The sequence below is a fragment of the Plecotus auritus genome (genome assembly GCF_963455305.1).
Source record: "Plecotus auritus genome assembly, chromosome: 6".
NCBI classification, from domain to species: domain Eukaryota; kingdom Metazoa; phylum Chordata; class Mammalia; order Chiroptera; family Vespertilionidae; genus Plecotus; species Plecotus auritus.
The window spans coordinates 94,842,544-94,860,446 of NC_137773.1; the positions used below are offsets into that span (position 1 = coordinate 94,842,544).

General features: G+C 49.8%; 1 protein-coding gene and 1 pseudogene across 2 annotated transcripts; one reads left to right on the forward strand and one right to left on the reverse strand.

Annotated features, from left to right (window-relative positions):
* Positions 1-1,076: 1,076 nt before the first annotated feature.
* LOC308251768 (transmembrane protein 70, mitochondrial-like) lies at positions 1,077-1,748 on the reverse strand (annotated as a pseudogene). Its single transcript has one exon. The product of its transcript is annotated as a transmembrane protein 70, mitochondrial-like (transcript).
* A 6,741-nt stretch (positions 1,749-8,489) lies between these two features.
* Positions 8,490-16,722, forward strand: TEKTL1 (tektin like 1; the record flags this gene model as incomplete). Its single annotated transcript, XM_080673014.1, has 7 exons — positions 8,490-9,059; positions 10,202-10,306; positions 14,299-14,497; positions 15,371-15,537; positions 15,664-15,759; positions 15,853-15,966; positions 16,414-16,722. The coding sequence occupies 7 exons, from the start codon at positions 8,490-8,492 to the stop codon at positions 16,720-16,722; spliced, it is 1,560 nt and encodes a 519-aa protein (XP_080529140.1).
* Positions 16,723-17,903: the final 1,181 nt, after the last annotated feature.

Sequence of the window (17,903 nt, forward strand, 5' to 3'; positions counted from 1 at the left end):
CAGAGAAAGATAAATATCATATGATTTCACTTATGTGTGAAACCTAAAGAACAAAATAAATAAACAAATAATAGGAACAGATTCATAATTACAGAGAACAGACTGACAGTTGGGGAGGGGAGCTGGGGGGCTGGGTGAAACAGGTGAAGGGATTAAGTGGAAATTGGTATTTACAGAACAGCTACAGAGATGTAAATTACAGCATAGGAAATCTAGTCAATAATAATGTAATAACTATGTATGGGGCCGGATGGGTACTTGAAATATGGGGGGGGAGGGTTGGGGACCACTCCATAAAGTACATGATTGTCACCTAATCACTATACTGTACATCTGAAACTAATACAGAATAATATTGAATGTAAACTGAAATTGAAAAATTCAAACAAATCTCATTCATAACGTTCACTAACATGTTGTATTACTTTTAGGTAAGGATATTTTTCCTGTCAAAATTAGAATCATGCCTATATGCTACAGCATGGATAAACCATGAGGCAATTATGCTGGGTGAAGGAAATAAGCCAGATACCAAAGGACAAATACTGTGTGATTCCACTTATATGAGGCACTTAGAGCAATCAGATTCAGAGAGAAAAAGTGGAATGGCCAGGGACTGGAGGAGGGGGAAGGAATATAGGGAGTTAGTGTTTAATGGGGCAGAGTTTCAGTTTGGGAAGATGAAAAAGTTCTGGAGATGGATGGTGAAGGCTGCACAACAATGTGAATGTACTTAATGCCACTGAACTGTACACTTAACATGGTTAAGGTGGTAAGTTTGATGCTATGTATATTTTACCATGATTTTTTAAAAAATAGAATCATGTCATTTTGGCAGTTTATTGTCTTGCTTATGATGGTATTTATTTGATGATGATGATGATGATGATGATGATGATGATGATGATGATGATAATGATGACGATTTATTGCACCTTAAGCAATTACTTCTATCAGACATGATCTCAGTGGTTTATTTTATTTTATTTTTTAACAGGAAACAAAGGTAATAGTAATATTACTATTATACATTGGAACATAAATCACAGTCAAGCACAAACATCAAAACAGTAGACTCATTTCTCATCTTTAACCTGTTTGTTTTCACTGGTTTCTTCCATAATCAAAAGTGAATGGTTTGTCATAGCCCATTAGATGGTCATAGTCTTCAGGGTTTGGAAAGAGACCTGGATTAGCTAACAGTGGTTTTGCTTTAGCATAAAATGTGGTGTTTGTAATCTTCATGTCATTCTGGTGAAACACTGTACTCATCTCTGAAAGCACAACATTATAAGAAATGGCTTTATCAGTGTCTGTTCTGGCCTTGTGGCACAACCAGTGACCTAGCCTTCTGTAACAAAGAGAAGCAGTGCTGGGGTGGTCACTAGAAAGCGTCCTATGATGCCATAAAATAAGATTTGCAAAGGCAGGCTTCCACAGATGATATTATTCTGTGAAAGAATGTGTGATAGAAAGGCAAGGCTGATCACACTTGCAGAATAAGAGAAACATTTCACACCAGATGTTGTTTGGGCCAGAATCCCAGTATAAATCAGCCTTCCAGATTCTGATTTTTCAGCCTCTGTATGTAAGCATCAAACACATCTTTCCCAACAGATATGTTGGCACAGGATGCCAGAAAAGTGGTATGGCTCCCTGCAGCCCTGTGCTCCCACCAATGTCCACCCTAAGGAGCTGCTGCGGAGCAGGGTGGCCTTCACAGCGCTGCCCTCTTCCCACTCAGCCATGATTGGGCTACCGATGGGCCAGCCAACCCCGGAAGCAGCATTCTGCACCTGACAAGTGGCCATGGACAGGCTGCAGTGGCAGCTGGGAACCATAAAGGCCTACTCTTCACCCGACTACTTGGTGGCTTAGTTTAGTTTCTCATTTTCCATCTCCCCCACGGGACGAGAAGCTCCATAAGGGAAGGGTCTTTGTCTCTCATCACTCTTGGCTCCTGGTTCTAAGCCCAGTGATGACACAGAGCAGGAGCTCAGTAACATTTGTCCAATAACTCAATCAGCCAGCAGGAAAGAGATTTTCTGGTGGATCCCCAAGTCCACCCCTCACCCATCTCCAACCTGCTCTGCACCCCAGGTAATGGATGGATCTGTGTGGACCATATCAATGGGCTCCCTGTTTCCAGGAATCTGGCAGATGGGTTTGACTTAAAGGAGGGTCCAGCAGGAGATGACAGGAGCATTAAGATTAAGGTGGAAAACTAACAGAAGATGAGTTCAGCCAGGTCAGTGTGGCTCAGTGGTTGAACATTGACCTATGAACCAGGAGGACCCGGTTCAATTACCAGTCAGGGCACAGGCACGGATTGCAGACTCAATCCCCAGTGGGTAATGGGGGGAACATGCAGAAGGCAGCAAATCAATGATTCTCTCTCACCATGAATGTTTCTATCTCTCTCTCTCCCTCTCCTTATCTCTCTGAAATCAATAAAAATATACTAGTATATTTTAAAAAAGAAGAAAATGATGATGAGCTCAGAACACCAGGAGAGAACACAGCTGCCTCTCTCTGGTTCTGCTCCTTGCTCACTGAAGAGATGCTTTCAGTGTGCACAGGTGATTGGGAATGCCCCATAGAGAGACAGGCCAGGGGTAGGCAAGGGACCTCCGACTAAAGAGACAGATGTCATTATATTAGTTTCCTAGGACTTCCATAACAAATTACCACAAACTGGGTGGCTTAAAACAATAGGAATTTATTCTCTCACAAACCTGGAGTCCAGAAGTCTGAAGTGAAGGTGTTGGCAGAGTCGTGCTCCCTCCAAAGGCTCTAGGGGAGGATCCTTCTTTGCCCCTCCCAGTTCCTAGTGGTTGCCAGCAATCCTTGGTGTTCCTCAGCTTACACCTGCATCACTCCAGTCTCTGCCTCTTTCTTCATGTGGCCATCTTCCCTGTATGTCTCTGTGTCTTCATGTAGCCTTCTTATGAGAACAAGAATCACTGGATTAAGATTCCACTCTACTACAGTATAACCTTGTGTAATAACCAATTACATCTGCAAAGACCCTATTTCCAAACAAGGACACATTCACAGGTACCTGGAGTCAGGACTTCAGCATCTTTTTGAGAGGACACAATTCAACTCATGACAATGGGTGAGGCCCTCCATCAATCCTGACTTTCACCTAATTTGTGTTCCCCCATAAATTAGAAGGGTGCGTGGAAATGGAGCAGCCAGAACACAAATGTCCATGACAGAAGCAGCAGAGAATCTTAGTCCACTCATGGACTATGTCCAAGTATGACAGAGCCACCTCATTCAGTCATTCAAAAAGTAAGTATGAAGGGCCTGCTTTATGCCAGGAACTAGGCTTGGCAGCATAGATTCAGTGAGGACTAAGAGAGATAAGAGTCCCATTAATAAAAAACTGTGATATGTCTACACAATGGAATACTACACTGCTGTAAAAAGGAAGGAACTCCTACCATTTGCAATAGCATAGATGGACCTGGAGAGCATTATGCTAAGTGAAATAAGTCAGTTGGAGAAAGATAAATATCACGTGATCTCACTCATTTGTGGAATATAATGAACAACATAAACTGATGAACAAAAACAGATCCAGAGGCAGAGAAGCATCAATCAGACCGTCAAACCTCAGAGGGAAGGCAGAGGAGGGTGGGGGTAAGGGGGAGAGATCAACCAAAGGACTTGTATGCATGCATATAAGCATAACCAATGGACACTGACACCAGGAGGGTGAAGGCATGAGCGGGGGGTGGGGGGGGGGGCAATGAGGGGATAAAGACACATATGTAACACCTTAATCAATAAAGAAAAAAAACACTGTGGCAGGCCAATAAAAAAAGAGTCCCATTAAAGGGCTAATATATAGAGAAGGAGGTGAGAGAATCACAAACTGATGAGTATTATGAGGAGAAGGAGTGATACAGTAAGGTATGGTGTGTGATACTTCAGATCAGATTTCAAAAAAGGGCTTTTTAGGAGATAAAATTTGAGCAAAAACCTAAAGGATGAAAGGGGGTGATCCATATGAAAATTCAGAACATATGAAGAGGGGGAAAGCAAGCACAAAGCCCATAAGATTAAATAAACTTGGTGAGTCTGAGCACCAGCATGGCTGATCCTTAATGATCTAAGGACAGAGTGTTTGGATATGGGGAAGGAAAGGTGGGCAGGAGCCAGGTGGTAAGGAACCGATATTCTGCAGATTATGGTAGGAACTTGGATGCTGTTCTAAACTTGGCACTTGCCTACCCATTGGTCTTAAAGCCACAGTTGCCCTAATCTAATAAGTAACATCTAAATCCACCAATATGGATGAGCTTTTCCAGGGGAAGGGTGAGGAATGAGAAGTGACTAGAACATGGGAACCTAATACATTAGTTAGCTATTGGTGCATAACAAACTATCACAAAACTTAACAGCGTAAAACAACAAATATTTATTTTATGGGTTCCTGTGAGTCAGGAATCTGGTCATGGCCTACCTGGGTCCTCTGGCTCAGAATCTCTCACCAAGTTGCAGACAAGGCATCAGCTGGGGCTGTTATCTCATCTGAAGGCTGGACTGGGAAAAGGTATACTTCAAAGCTCACTCATGTGGTTTTTGGCAGGCTCCAATTTCTCACAGGGTATTGGACTGAGGACTTCAGGTCCTTGCTGGCTGATGGCCAGAGGCTCCCTCAATTCTTTGCCACGTGGTCTTTCCATTTCTGAAAGAGTGAGGTAGAAACCATGATCTCTTATAACCTAATCTTAGAAGGAATATCCTTTAATGTTTGTCACATTCTATTGGTTAGAACTAGATCCAACCTACATGCAAAGGGAGGGGATGACACGGGGCACGAAGACCAGAAGATGGGGGCCCCTGGGAGTCATCTTTAAGACTGAAGAACACTATATTTGAGGGGGTGGGTGGCAGACAACCAGCCAGTGAAGGATCAAGATCAGATGCAAAAGGGAAAAGTGTGAAAGAGTACAGGTGAGGAGCTGAAACTGGTTTGGCTCAGTGGATAGAGCGCCAGCCTGCGGACTGAAGGGTCCCGGGTTCGATTCCGGTCCAGGGCATGTACCTTGGATGTGGGCACATCCCCAGTGTGGGGTGTGCAGGAGGCAGCTGATCAATGTTTCTAGCTCTCTATCCCTCTCCCTTCTTCTCTGTAAAATATCAATAAAATATATTTTTTTTAAAAAAGAGTACAGGGGAGGAGATTCACGTTTCAGGTAGTAAACAATTTCAAATTCTACTTACAGGTCAAGTTGAATGGAATAGAAAAGAAACTATGGAATTTGTGAATTGCAGGAGGACATGACTAACTTTTGCCTGAACCATTTTAGGGGACTGATGGGGACTAAAGCCATACAGACCGGTCCTCATTCCTCACCAACTAGCAGGGTCACCACCTTTGCAAGAGGGACTGGTAAAAGCCAGGAAGAATCTCCCCTCCCAGCCTGGGGCTTCCCACTCTCTCCTGACACCTCCCCCAGGAAAGCGACCTCATTTCTCAAAGACAAAACTGATTCTAGGTCATATCCCCCTGGAATGAGAGACTAACTGATGTGATTATCTTCAAGAGAAAGGGGGCACCTACTAAAAGTAGGAGCTGGTGCCCCAGAAGGGAAGACATCAGGGAACCGGAAAAGGGGTCTCTGATAATTACCTGCCAAGATTTCAGAATGAAGGGCATCAACGTGCAATAACAAAGGAAAAAAAGGAAAGAAAAGCTAGAAGTTTTAGAAGGTTTTTCTTCCTCATACATCCTGCAATTTCATTCTATTTAATCCAAGGACAGAATTCCGCTCCCCATTTTGTAATACTCATAACATAGAATAAGTGGTCCCAGCAAAGATGGCCACACAAAGGAATTTCTATAAAACAACCTTCATTATAAAAATCAGAGAGCTAATTTCACAAATATTATTCCCCATTGGTCTGAGTTGGACATATTTGAGCATTAGTGTACTGGGAGGAGGGAGATGTGTATAAATACCTACACACACGTGCACACACACACACAGGGGTGGGCAAAAGTAGGTTTATGGTTGTGAGTACGTGAAACACAGAGTTTGTTCTTGTATTATTTATTAATTGTTGTATTATTTTCTATACAAACAACTGTAAGCCTACTTTTGCCCACCCCTGTATATGGAAGGGGAGTTTCAGGAAATGGCTAGAGTGAAATCAAAACATGTTCAGAATAGATATCTCTGGGTGATGAAATTATAGGTGATTTTTCTTTTCTTCATTATATTCTTCTGGGTTTATGCCAGGAACTAGGCTAGGCAGCATAGATTCAGTGCATACATTACTTTCATAAACCTGTGAAAACAGGTTTATTTGTTAGCTTAAGAGAGGTATTTGAGTTTTGTAATAGTGAAAAATTTTCCCAGCTAAATGTTTCTGTAGCATTTTTTAAGCATCATTTCTCTTCAGCCACATGCAGTTAAATCTCTTGGAGACTGTTAGTCCCAGCCCTACTATGGTTCCTTCCAGGTACCTGCTGTTTTAGTCTGTTTGGGCTGCTATAAAGAATGCCCCAGACTGGTAGCTTAGAAACAACAGAAACTTAATTCTCAAAGATCTGGAAGCTGGTAAGTCCAAGATCAAGGTGCCAGCAGACTTAGTGTCTGGTGAGGGCCCACTCACTTCCTGGTGTGTAAACAGCTGTCTTCTCACTGTCTTCATAGGGCTGAAGGGGCAGGGGAGCTCTCTGAGGACTCTTTTATAAGAGTGCTAATCCCATTCATGAGGTCTCCACTCTCATGACCTAATCACCTCTCAAAGGCCCCACCTCCTGAAACCCTCACATTGGGCATTAGAATTTAACATATGAATTGGGGGGATGGGGCACAAACGTCAGTCTATAGATCCTGCCAACCCAAGCTGTGATCAGCAGGCTTTGAAAGCAGAAGGTGGTTTGCCTCGTCCTCAAACACAGGCTTAGTGTCAAACTAGAGAAAAATGTCCAAAATGGACCATCAAAACTAGGAATCAGAGGAGAGTTTTAGAAGTTGATATAAACTGGGGTTGGAAGATGAAAGCGAGAAGTTGGTGGGCTGAGCAATGGGCAGTGGTATATACTGATTTCAATGCTCAGACAATGGTGGTATATACTAGGGCTTGTTGGCATGAATACATTGAACCAATTAAAAGCCAGACTAGGACAGACTACACCTCCACCCATAGACATAATGAATTTCATCACAGACCTATGTGGAAGCCAAAATCATCTTTATGTAGATCTGACACAAGAACACAAGGTCGTTTGGCACAACACTACCCAACAGAAATACTCCATACACCAGGCCGCAGACCAAGACAGTGAAATCCTCCAGTTGGGAAAATGGAAGCACTAAATGAATAAAGCAAAGATGGATGGCTGAGTGCTTAATGTTGTCCCAAGTAAGCTATCTCCCTGGTTCTTTGTGAAACCCTCTCTGCATCTCCTGGTATTAGAAAAGCTCATTCATCTATTCATTCAGTGAATAAAAATGAAAAGGAAGCACTTACGGAGTGCTTACTCTAATGTCAGCCACTGTTTAAGCACTTCACTCTTATTAACTCATTTAACCCATGCCACGATCCTGTTATCCTAGTTAATGGGTAAGGAAACAAAGGACACAGAGAAGTCAAGTGACTTTGCCAAGGTCACACAGATGGAAATGTCAGAATTATAATATGAACCAGAGTTGTCTGGCTCTAGGATCCTGACCATGATTTGAGGCGCCTACCAAATGCCCAAGTAAAGATGCTACTGCTGAGAGGAAAGGAGGTGGAGAATCGGGGGGAGTAATAGAGAGTAGTTGTCCCTTTTTTCTTCCCCAGACTCTGGCCTGCTTCCCATGTTGGAGGAATTCCCCATATGAGTCTCGGTGGGAAACAGTTTTTCTGCCTCCATGGAAACAGGAAGTTCAGACAGGACTCTGTATTTCTTTGAATGTTTTACTGTGATTCTGATGGTGAGGTCACCTTTTCCGTTTCTTGCACTAAAAATCCTGCGTAATGGGAGAGAGTGAGGCTTAGATATAGTGCTAAGGAAAGATCCTTTGAAGATGATGATGTTTGAGCTGGGTTCTGAAGATTGAACATGAGCCAGCCATGGGAAGAACAGGGGAAGGAGTATGCCACGCAGAGGGAACAGCAAATCCAGCGCTTTGCAGGGAGGAAGAGCTTAGCGTGTCCTCAGAGCAGGACAAAGGCCCGTGTTGCTGGTGGGTAAGAAGTAACAGGGAGAGGTGGGTAAAGTGAGGTCCTCCTTCTCAAGGAGCTCGGATTCCAAGCCACCTCTGCAGAGCTCCAAAGGCTCCATCTAGCCGCTAGCGCCTCCCTGTCGCCTTCCCCCTCCCCCACCTCTGGAACTCCGCGCTCTCCTGTCACCGAGGTCATTGTGATGAGGACTCCGCTTCACTCACGCTTCAGGACATGAGAGAAGTGCGTGTAGTTGAGTGTCCCTGCCTCTCCCCGTGGAGGACGCGGCCCAGGCAGGGCACCAAGCAGGGGCCATGCCCGTGCTGATACCCCAGGTTGAGCAAAGCCAGAGCACGCGCGTCGGGGCCCCGGAATGGCGCGAGGAGGCCCAGGCCAAGATGTTGGAGGCACAGCAGCTGACCGACCGCTGCGGGCAGGAGGCCGTGACTATGTGGCAACCCAAGGACAGCGTGTGGGACCCGCACGTGGCGCGCCACCTCTGCCGGGCTGCCTACATCCTGCCCTGGCGCTTCCGCGTGGAGATGCTCCATGATGGGAGCACCTTGGAGAAGCCGCCGCCGGGCGAGGGCGTCACGCTGTGGAGGAGCAAGATGAAGCCGCCGGCCTGGCATGCGCGCCTGCCGCTGCCCCTGAATCGCGATGCGCGCGCCCTGCAGACCGTGGATCTGGTGCAGGCGCACGCGCGCGGGGCGCGCCTCACCGCCGCCCGCCTGGGCCGCGCGCAGCAGCAGATCAATGGGCAGCTGCAGCTGCTGCAGCGCCAGCGCGAGGCCACTGACCACAGGCTCAGCGAGGTGCGCAAGGGCCTGCTAATTAACCAGCAGAGCGTCAAGCTGCGGGGCTACCGGCCCGAGTCTGAGAAGGTGGGATACCCCTCCTCCACCCAAGCCCAGTCGCCAAGACTGAAGCCTTACTTAGCTCACCCTGGAAGAAACCCGCCCCGCAGAGAGAGCACCCATCCCAGGCCCCAGTTCCAGTGAGCAAGGGCCCAAGAAGATGAGGACACTCCCAAGATAAGGTGCCTTGGTCCCCAGCCCCAGAGAGGGAGATTCCCTCCCTCTCCCCCCACCCCACCCCCCACAAGAGGATGAGTTCCTCAGTCACCTTACCCCAGATGAGTTCCTCAGTCCCCTTACCCCAGTCCCCCAGTGAGGAAGAGAAGATGGAAGATGAAATTCTTCCCAGTGAAGCTCACAACCCCCAACCCAGGCATGCAGTCACCCACCCAGCCCCCAGGCCCCCGGTATGAGACCTGCCTGTGGTCATGAGACCCTCAATGCCACGCCCAGTGAAATATGCAGCTGAGAAGAGTGGGTGATGTCCTGGTCCCAACCCATGAAACTCGCCTCAAAATGTTTATAAAAACAAAAACAAAACAAACAAACAAACAAAAAACCTCTCCCCAGCCCCAGTGAATGAGAAACCCTCCCCAGGCCTCATGGGAAAATTAAGGAACAGGTCCTGCCTACAGGTTGAGACCCTCAGACACCCAGCCCCCACACCCAAAAGTTAATTCCAGCCAGGGAGAGAGAGCCCCTACCTAGTCCCAGCCCTATGAAATCCTCCTCCAAAGTGAAACCCTAGACTTGGACCCCAAAGCAGGAACATTCCAGCCTCCCTGGGGATGAATGAGAGCCCACTCAGGGGGTGGTATTCCCAGTCCCAGCCCTGAAATTCAGAGAGTAAGACCCCAAAAAGGCAAACTCTTATCATATCTATAATGAAATTCCTTACTACTGGCCAGGGAGGTGGGGGGGGGGGCGAGGAGGGGGGGTAAACACCATTGCCAAGGAAGGGGGTCCCCCAGCCCTAGAGAAAACTTCATCCTAGCTCACTGTGAAAGGAAGATACCCAGCCCCACTCTCTAGCCCCCTGAAAGGACAAAGTCTTCTCAGAGAGACCCCTGACTCCATCCCCCCAACCCAGAGTTTATAAGGTTGGCAAACCTCTACCACTCTCCTGCTGGCCTCTCCTGGGAGTGAGAGCATCTCTCCTCGCTTTCCAGATCCCTGACAAAGCTGACAGTATGCTTACCTGGGAGAAAGAGGAGTTAAAGAGCATGAAGAGGAAAATGGAGAAAGACATGGAAAAATCAGAGGCCATGCTCAAGGTTGGGAATCCCTGGGACCCAGTGAAGTGGGCTGGAGGGGTACCCCTGGCTGCCTAATGAACGAACCTCTCTGACCTTGGGGACCAACAACAACAAACCTCTCAACCCACCCACCACTCACACTGACTTGACATTCACTGGATTTCTGCTTTGCTCTGAGGGATGGAGTTGGGCCTCAGAATAACAATGAACACCCTCTCTGTGCCAAGCCCTGTGCAGTCATTGAGTCAGCTCCTTTAAGCACTCCTGTGCAGTAGAAACTGTGATCTCTTATTGGAGATGGGGAAATTGAGGCTCAGAGAGAGATGGCCCCACCCCAGGCACAGGACTAGCCAGTGGCAGGATTGTGGTTTTAGGTCAAGTATCCTTTTCTCTCCAGCTTTAGTGAGGTATAATTAACAATTTTAAATTGTACATATAGCCTGGGTGGCATGGCTCAGTTGTTGAGCATCGACCTATGAACCAGCAGGTCACGGTTCGATTCCTGGTCAGGGCACATGCCAGGGTTGTGGGCTCGATCCTCAGTGTGGGACATGCAGGAAGCAGCCAATCAATGATTCTCTCTCATCATTGATGTTTCTTTCTCTCTCTCCCTCTCCCATCCTCTTTGAAATCAATAAGTATACAGATATAGATATAGATATAGATATAGATATAGGATATTTAAAATCTACAACCTGAGATATGTTATATGTATACATTTGAAATAATCACCACAATCAAGGTGTACAGAACCTTACATAGCTACTATGCTGTGTGGTCAGAACACTTACCATCCACCCTTTAAGCAAATGTCAATTATAAAATACAGAATTGTTAACTATAGGCACATTGCTATACACTAGCTCTTCAGAATTTACTCATCATGCATAACTGAAACTTTGTACCACTTGACCAACATCTCCCCATTTCCCCCTCCCCTCAGCCCCTGGCAACCACCCTTCTACTCTTGGCTTCTATAACTTTGACTATGTTAGATTCCTTATATAAGTGAGATAGTATTGGTCTTTAAGCATCTGGCTTATTTCATCCATGTTGTCACAAATGACAGGGTTTTCTGCTTTTTTAAGGCTGAATATATGTATGTATGTATGTATGTATACTAGAGCCCAGCACACGAAATTTGTGTGCGGGTACGGTCCCTAAGCCTGGCCTGCAATCAGGGCCATCCTCCCTGGCTGCCCACAGCTGGCCCTGAAACCCACCGCCACCCACTTCCGGTTCCCCTTTTGCCATAGGGTGATCAGTGCCTGACGGCCGGGGGAAGGGACTGAGAGGTCAGCTGTTACCGCCTGCTCACCAGCCCCGGCCCCGCTGTGGATTGCCCTAGGTGTGGGGGCGACTAGCGGGGTGAGGGCCTTGGCCTGGCACTGCCCGCATCCCCGGCCACCCACCCCCAGTTCCTCGTTTGTCATCAGGTGATCAGAGCCTGCCGGCCAGGGAAAGGAACCTAGAGGTAGTCAGTGCACCTCCTAGTGACTGGTCCATCCTTTAGGGTCAATTTGCATATTACCCTTTTATTATATAGGATAGAGGCCTGGTGCATGGATGGGGGCCAGCTGGCCTGCCCTGATGAGGGCCCCAGATCTGGGTGGGGAGCCCCCATTGGGGGTCAGGGCTGGCCTGGGCGAGGGGCCATGGGAGGGGTTGGCCAGCTGCCCTGCCCTCAATCAGGGTGGGGGAGGCTGATCAGGGGTGGGCCCAGCCAGGGACAGGAGCTGGGCATCATAGTGACCAGTCATCCGGTCGTTACAACGTTACAGTCGCTGGCTTTTTATATATATAGATACTAGAGGCCCGATGCCTGAAATTCATATATATACACTGAGTGGCCAGATTATTATGATCTCTGAACACATAATAATCTTGCCACTCAGTGTATATCCTATATAATAAAAGGCTAATATGCAAATTGTCCCCTTGACCAGGAGTTCGACCAGCAGGCAGACCCGGCCAACCGCCCATGTCCCCTCCCCCTAGCCAGGCTGGCCAGATCCCACCCATTCACAAATTCATGCACCGGGCCTCTAATATACATATACACTGAGTGGCCAGATTATTATGCGTTCAGAGATCAAAATAATCTGGCCACTCAGTGTATATACTAGAGGCCCGATGGCACGAAATTCATGCAAGGGCCTTGGCCCTCGCAGCCCCAGCTTTGTCCAAATCATCCATAAGGACATCTGGAAGGATGTCCAGAAGGTCATTCAGCTGCCCAGTCTAATTAGCATATTATATTTTTATTATTATAGATATTCTAGAGGCCTGGTGCATGAAATTTGTGCACTGGGGGGGGGGGGTCCCCTCAGCCCAGCCTGCACCCTCTCCAATCTGGGACCCCTCAGGGGATGTCTGACTGCCGGTTTAGGCCTGATCCCAGGGATTGGCCTAAACCTGCAGTAGGACATCCCTCTCACAATCCGGGACTGCTGGCTCCTAACTGCTCAACTGCCTGCCTGCCTGATTGCCCCTAACCAATTCTGCCTGCCAGCCTGATCACCCCCTAACCGCTCCCCTGCCGGCCTGATTAACACCTAACTGCTCCCCTGCCAGCCCAATCACCCCCAACTGCCGTCCCCTGCCAGCCTGATCTCACCCCCAACTGCCCTCCCCTGCCAGCCTGATCTCAACCCCAACTGCCCTCCCCTGCAGGCCTGGTTGCCCCCAATGGCCCTCCTCTGCTGGCCTGATCTCACCTCCAACTGCCCTTCCCTGCCGGCCTGATCACCCCTAATTGCCTCTGCCTGCCTGATCACCCCTAAGTGTCCTCCCCTGCCGCCTGATCTCACACACAACTGCCCTCCCCTGCAGGCCTGATCTCACCCCCAACTGTCCTCCTCTGCCAACCAATTTGGCAATGATTGGTCGGTTTCCATGCCAGTCAGCATCAAAAGCTCTGCCCCCTAGGCAGCCATTGGGTCCTCACAGTTGACCCAGATTTGCTTCTGATTGGCCAATTTCTATGCCAGTCAGCGTCAAAAGCTCCACCTCCTAGGCAGCCATTGGTTCCTCACACTTCACCCAGATTTGGTTCTGATTGGTCGGTCTCCATGCCAGTCAGCGTCTCTGGGCTTATCAACAGGGCCTGATCAGAAAGGTGGGGCTAATCAGCAGCCCCTGTGGAGGCCTGGAGAGAAATGGAGGCAGGCTGCTGGCCAGGCCCAGAGAGAGAGAGGCAAGTGCTTATCAACAGCTGCCACAGAGGGTACAGATCAGACCCTGCTTCTCTCTTCAGGCCTCTCTCTGGGCCTGATCCGCAGCCCCCTCAGCAGTCAGTGCTGGGTCACCACACCTGCAGCTGCAGCAGTCAGTGCTGGGTCGCCACAGCAACCCAGCCCTGACTGCAGGACTGACTTCTGGTTGGTCGAGCCTCCGGCCGTTGTGGATGTGATGCACCCAGGGTTTTTATATATTAGGATGCTTTATTTTATAATGGTGGAAATATGATTTGGATGAGGTGAAGGTCTAGATGCAGTAGATCCAGGGAAAGGGACTCTGGGGACTGCAGAGGGCTCCTGATACTCATTTGAAAAGAGAAAGTGGGACTCTGAGGCTAGGGATGAGGTGAATGCAAGTTGAGGAGGAAAAGGATGGCACAGGAAGACAGATGTGGGCATAGCCAGGGCTCCCGCTCCACTGTATAGATAGGGAAGTCGATGGGGGAGGGGCTTTCTCAGGGTGCCAGAGCAAAGCCAGACACAGAACCTAAGCAATGGACACCAAGACAGGGGAGCTGCCACCAGGCCCTACTGCTCCTACGCTCCCCACTCCCAGGGTCAGAAGGCTTCTGGACAGAGGGTGAGAGGGTGCGGTGTCTGAACTTCAACTTGAAAATTGCTTCTTTTCAGCCGCAATTAGAACCGAAGAGGGTCAGTTCAGAGGCAGAAACACTTTTCAGCCCCCAGCAGAAAAATCAATTCCAGCCACCCCCACCCTCCCAGCACGCTTTCTGCCCTCAGCTCGACCTCTCTCCCACTCCTCGCCCCCAGAACCTGGCCTCCTGCCGAGACACCCTGGTCTTCTGCTGCAAGGAGAGGCTCCAAGTTGTGGACTTAATGAACAAGCCCCTGGACAAGGTTCTGGAGCTGGCAGGCCGCCACTCCTGGGTGGACCTCTCCCGCGTCCCCACCCCCAACACTCAGGGTCAGAAAACGCCTCCTCCAGACCCCGTGGGCACGTACACACCAGGTAGGCCCTCTCAGAAAGGAGTCCACTGTAGTGGATGCCCATCCACTCCCCCTCCACTTCTCAGCTGCCCCTTTTCCTGGGGCATTGTCCCCCTAGACCAGTGGTCAGCAAACTCATTAGTCAACAGAGCCAAATATCAACAGTACAACGATTGAAATTTCTTTTGAGAGCCAAATTTTTTAAACTTAAACTTCTTCTAACGCCACTTCTTCAAAATAGACTTGCCCAGGCCATGGTATTTTGTGGAAGAGCCACACGCCAGGGGCCAAAGAGCCGCATGTGGCTCGCGAGCCGCAGTTTGCCGACCACGGCCCTAGACCAAATAAGAGGGCTGAGAGTCAGGCTCCAGCTGAGCCCCCCTTCTGGAATAGCTCTTCACCCTGCCTACTCCTGCTTCCCACACCCTCTCCTCACTCCACAGCCCCTCCCCTGGGCCTTCTCCCAGGCCCTCAGGAAAGCCCCCTTGCCCAAGGCCCACCACCACAGTAGCAATAAAGAAAGGGATACAGCCCTAGCTGGTTTGGCTCAGTGGATAGAGCTTCAGCCTGCGGACCAAAGGGTCCGGGGTTCAATTCTGGTCAAGGGCATGTACCTTGGTTGCAGGTTCCTCCCCCAGCCCAGGACCTGATCAGGGCTCCTACAGGAGGCAACCAATCGATGTGTTTCTCTCACATCATGTTTCTCTCTGTCTTTCCCTCTCTCTTCCACTCTCTCTAAAAAAAAGAAAAAAAAAGGAAAAAAAGTCAATGGAAAAATATCTTCGGGTAAGGATTAACAACAAAAAATAAATAAACAAACAAAAGAGAGGGACAGGAAGAGCCAGGGTGGGGTAAAGGAGGGCTTGGCACCCACGCGGATCCCATCCTCCTGCAGAGTGTGCCTCTGCGCTGAACGAAGCCAAGCGACTGTTGTTGGAGTCCAAGGACACCTTACAAGAAATGGCAAAGAATGAGGAGGAAGTCCGGGAGCAACAGCGGCAGATCAGCGATAGCGTGTGCTCCTCGCTGGCCCTAAAGATGCGCGAGACCACGGAGCTGAAGGTGCGCGTGGGCGCAACTCGGGGTGGTGTCTGGGGGCTAGGGTGGGAGAGTACCAAGGCCGAGAAGGGGCACGGAAAGAGAGTGGACGGGAGCCAGCTTGATCCCCCTGCGCTCCCACCCACCCAGGAAAGAATGAACATGACGGTAGGACTGATGAGGGGAACCATCCACCGGTGCACGAAATTCAACCAGGAGATGTACATCACCCGCGGCCTCATCAAGGTATGGTTTGGGGGCAGGGCCTGCCGGGAGGAGGCCGGGGATGCCCGCGTACGTTCCGAGGGCCTCACTACTCGGCACCCCACCCTTCGCCAGGGTCCTCTGTCAAAAAATCACCTGGAGACGCGAGAGAAACTGGATAGACCCCTGGTCCGCGTGCACCAGAGACACGTGGGCACCCAACTCCCGGAGCCCGCGCGCCTCACCCAGGTACGCCCCTCTCATTCCCCGTGGTGAGACTTCTGCCTCAAGGACACGCAGCCCAGGGAAGAGCCTCTCACCCAACTTTGTCAGTCCTTCACTACCTCCCAAATGAGTCCCCAACCCCTGCCCCTCACCCGCCCCACTCACTCATGGTCCGACTCCTCTCTCAGTCCCGCCCTGAGGAAGCTCCTGGCACACTTTGCCCAGATGCTGGCCCTCACCCCAGGCCCCGCCCCTCCCTCAGCCCCGCCCTGGCGCGGGTTATTTTTCAAGCACTTCTGGCCCAGGTGTGCCCCCCCCCCCAATCCGAGGCCCACCGTTTCTTCAGCTTTGTTCCTTACACACGCACATCTGGCCAGATGTGTCTGCCCCCTCCCTCCCCTCATCTCCTCCCCCCTTCCTTTCCTGGCTCCCCTTGGGCGGTCCCCCCAACGCGGCACGCCCTCTCCCCAGGGCACTGACAAGCTGCAGCGCCACATCTCGCACGTGGAAAAGAACCTGGAGGATCTGCGCACCACGCACAAGAACCTCACCCGCAGCCTCGACTGCAAGAGGATCGGGCACGAGGTGGACTACAACGTGGTGCGCCTGCGCCTCCGCCAGAGGCACCCGCACGTCAACTACCAGCAAGCGCAGGGCCTGGTCAACGACTGGGACCCACGCACACCGCCAAAGACTGGGACCCACACACAAACGCCGCCAAAGACTGGGACCCACCCACAAACACCGCCGCCAAAAGCGGACAGCAAGGCTGCCAAGTAGCAGGCACACCACCTACCCCCACACACACACCCCACCCCATGGCAGGTTCCCCTGGGAAACTCTCAGCCTGGTGACCCTCCCTCTTCCCTGACTCACCCTCCCTCCGAGCGCCCTCTAGCAGAATTATAATTAAAAAGAACAATAATTACACTTATTAGACATCTCCTGTATATCAATCATTTACCCTACAGCACTTTGGGAGCGGTGTATCCTGGAAGTCAACTGGATGGATTTGGGTACCAGGTTTCCGGGGGTTCAAAATCTGGCTTTCCAAGCTATGTGGCCTTGGGTGTCTCTACCAGTAAATAGGAAGAATTGCAGCACCCACCTCAAAGGCTTGTAAGGATAGATGAGTTCATACGTAGAATGCCTGTAGAATGGTGACTACATATTCAATACCCTCAATGCACTGAGTCATTATCATCCTCATTTTCCAGTTGAGGGAACAGGCACAGTGAGGTTGAGCAGCTTCCCTGAAGCCCTCTCTAGTGGAGGTTTACTCTCCCAGACCCCAAGCAGCTCACGTGGAAAGTTGGGGTTGAGTTCCACTGCCTTTTGCTACATTTACCAAGAGGGGTTTGGGGGGTGGGGTGGGGACAGCTCCTTCAAAATCCATAGCTTGCTTGCTTGCTTGCTTTCTTTCTTTCTTTCTTTCTTTCTTTCTCTTTCCCCATCCCACCCCCCCCCCCACACACACACACACACACCCTACAAAGTTTCAGGTTCTGAGCCAGGCACTGAGAGTGCAACAGTGAACAAGATTGCCATGGCCCCGGATCTCAGGGAGCTCACAAGTAGACCAAGTGCAGCCAACATCATCCTTTTGGATGCAGCTGCAGCATGGCCTCTTATAGGAAGCCCACCAGCTGCAACCACCCACCCATCAGCTTCTCCTCTCTGTTCTCCTAGCCCAGTGGTCGGCAAACTGCGGCTTGTGAGCCACATGCGGCTTGTGAGCCACGGTTTGCCGCTCTGTTGACTAATGAGTTTGCTGACCACTGACCTAGACTCTTGATTCCAATAATTACAGGCTGTTGTTGTTCCTTGTGATTAAGCCCCTATCCCAGTGGTCGGCAAACTTTATTAGTCAACAGAGCGGCAAACCGCGGCTCACGAGCCACATGTGGCTCGCGAGCCGCAGTTTGCCGACCATTGTCCTAGCCTGTTGACACCCTCCCATC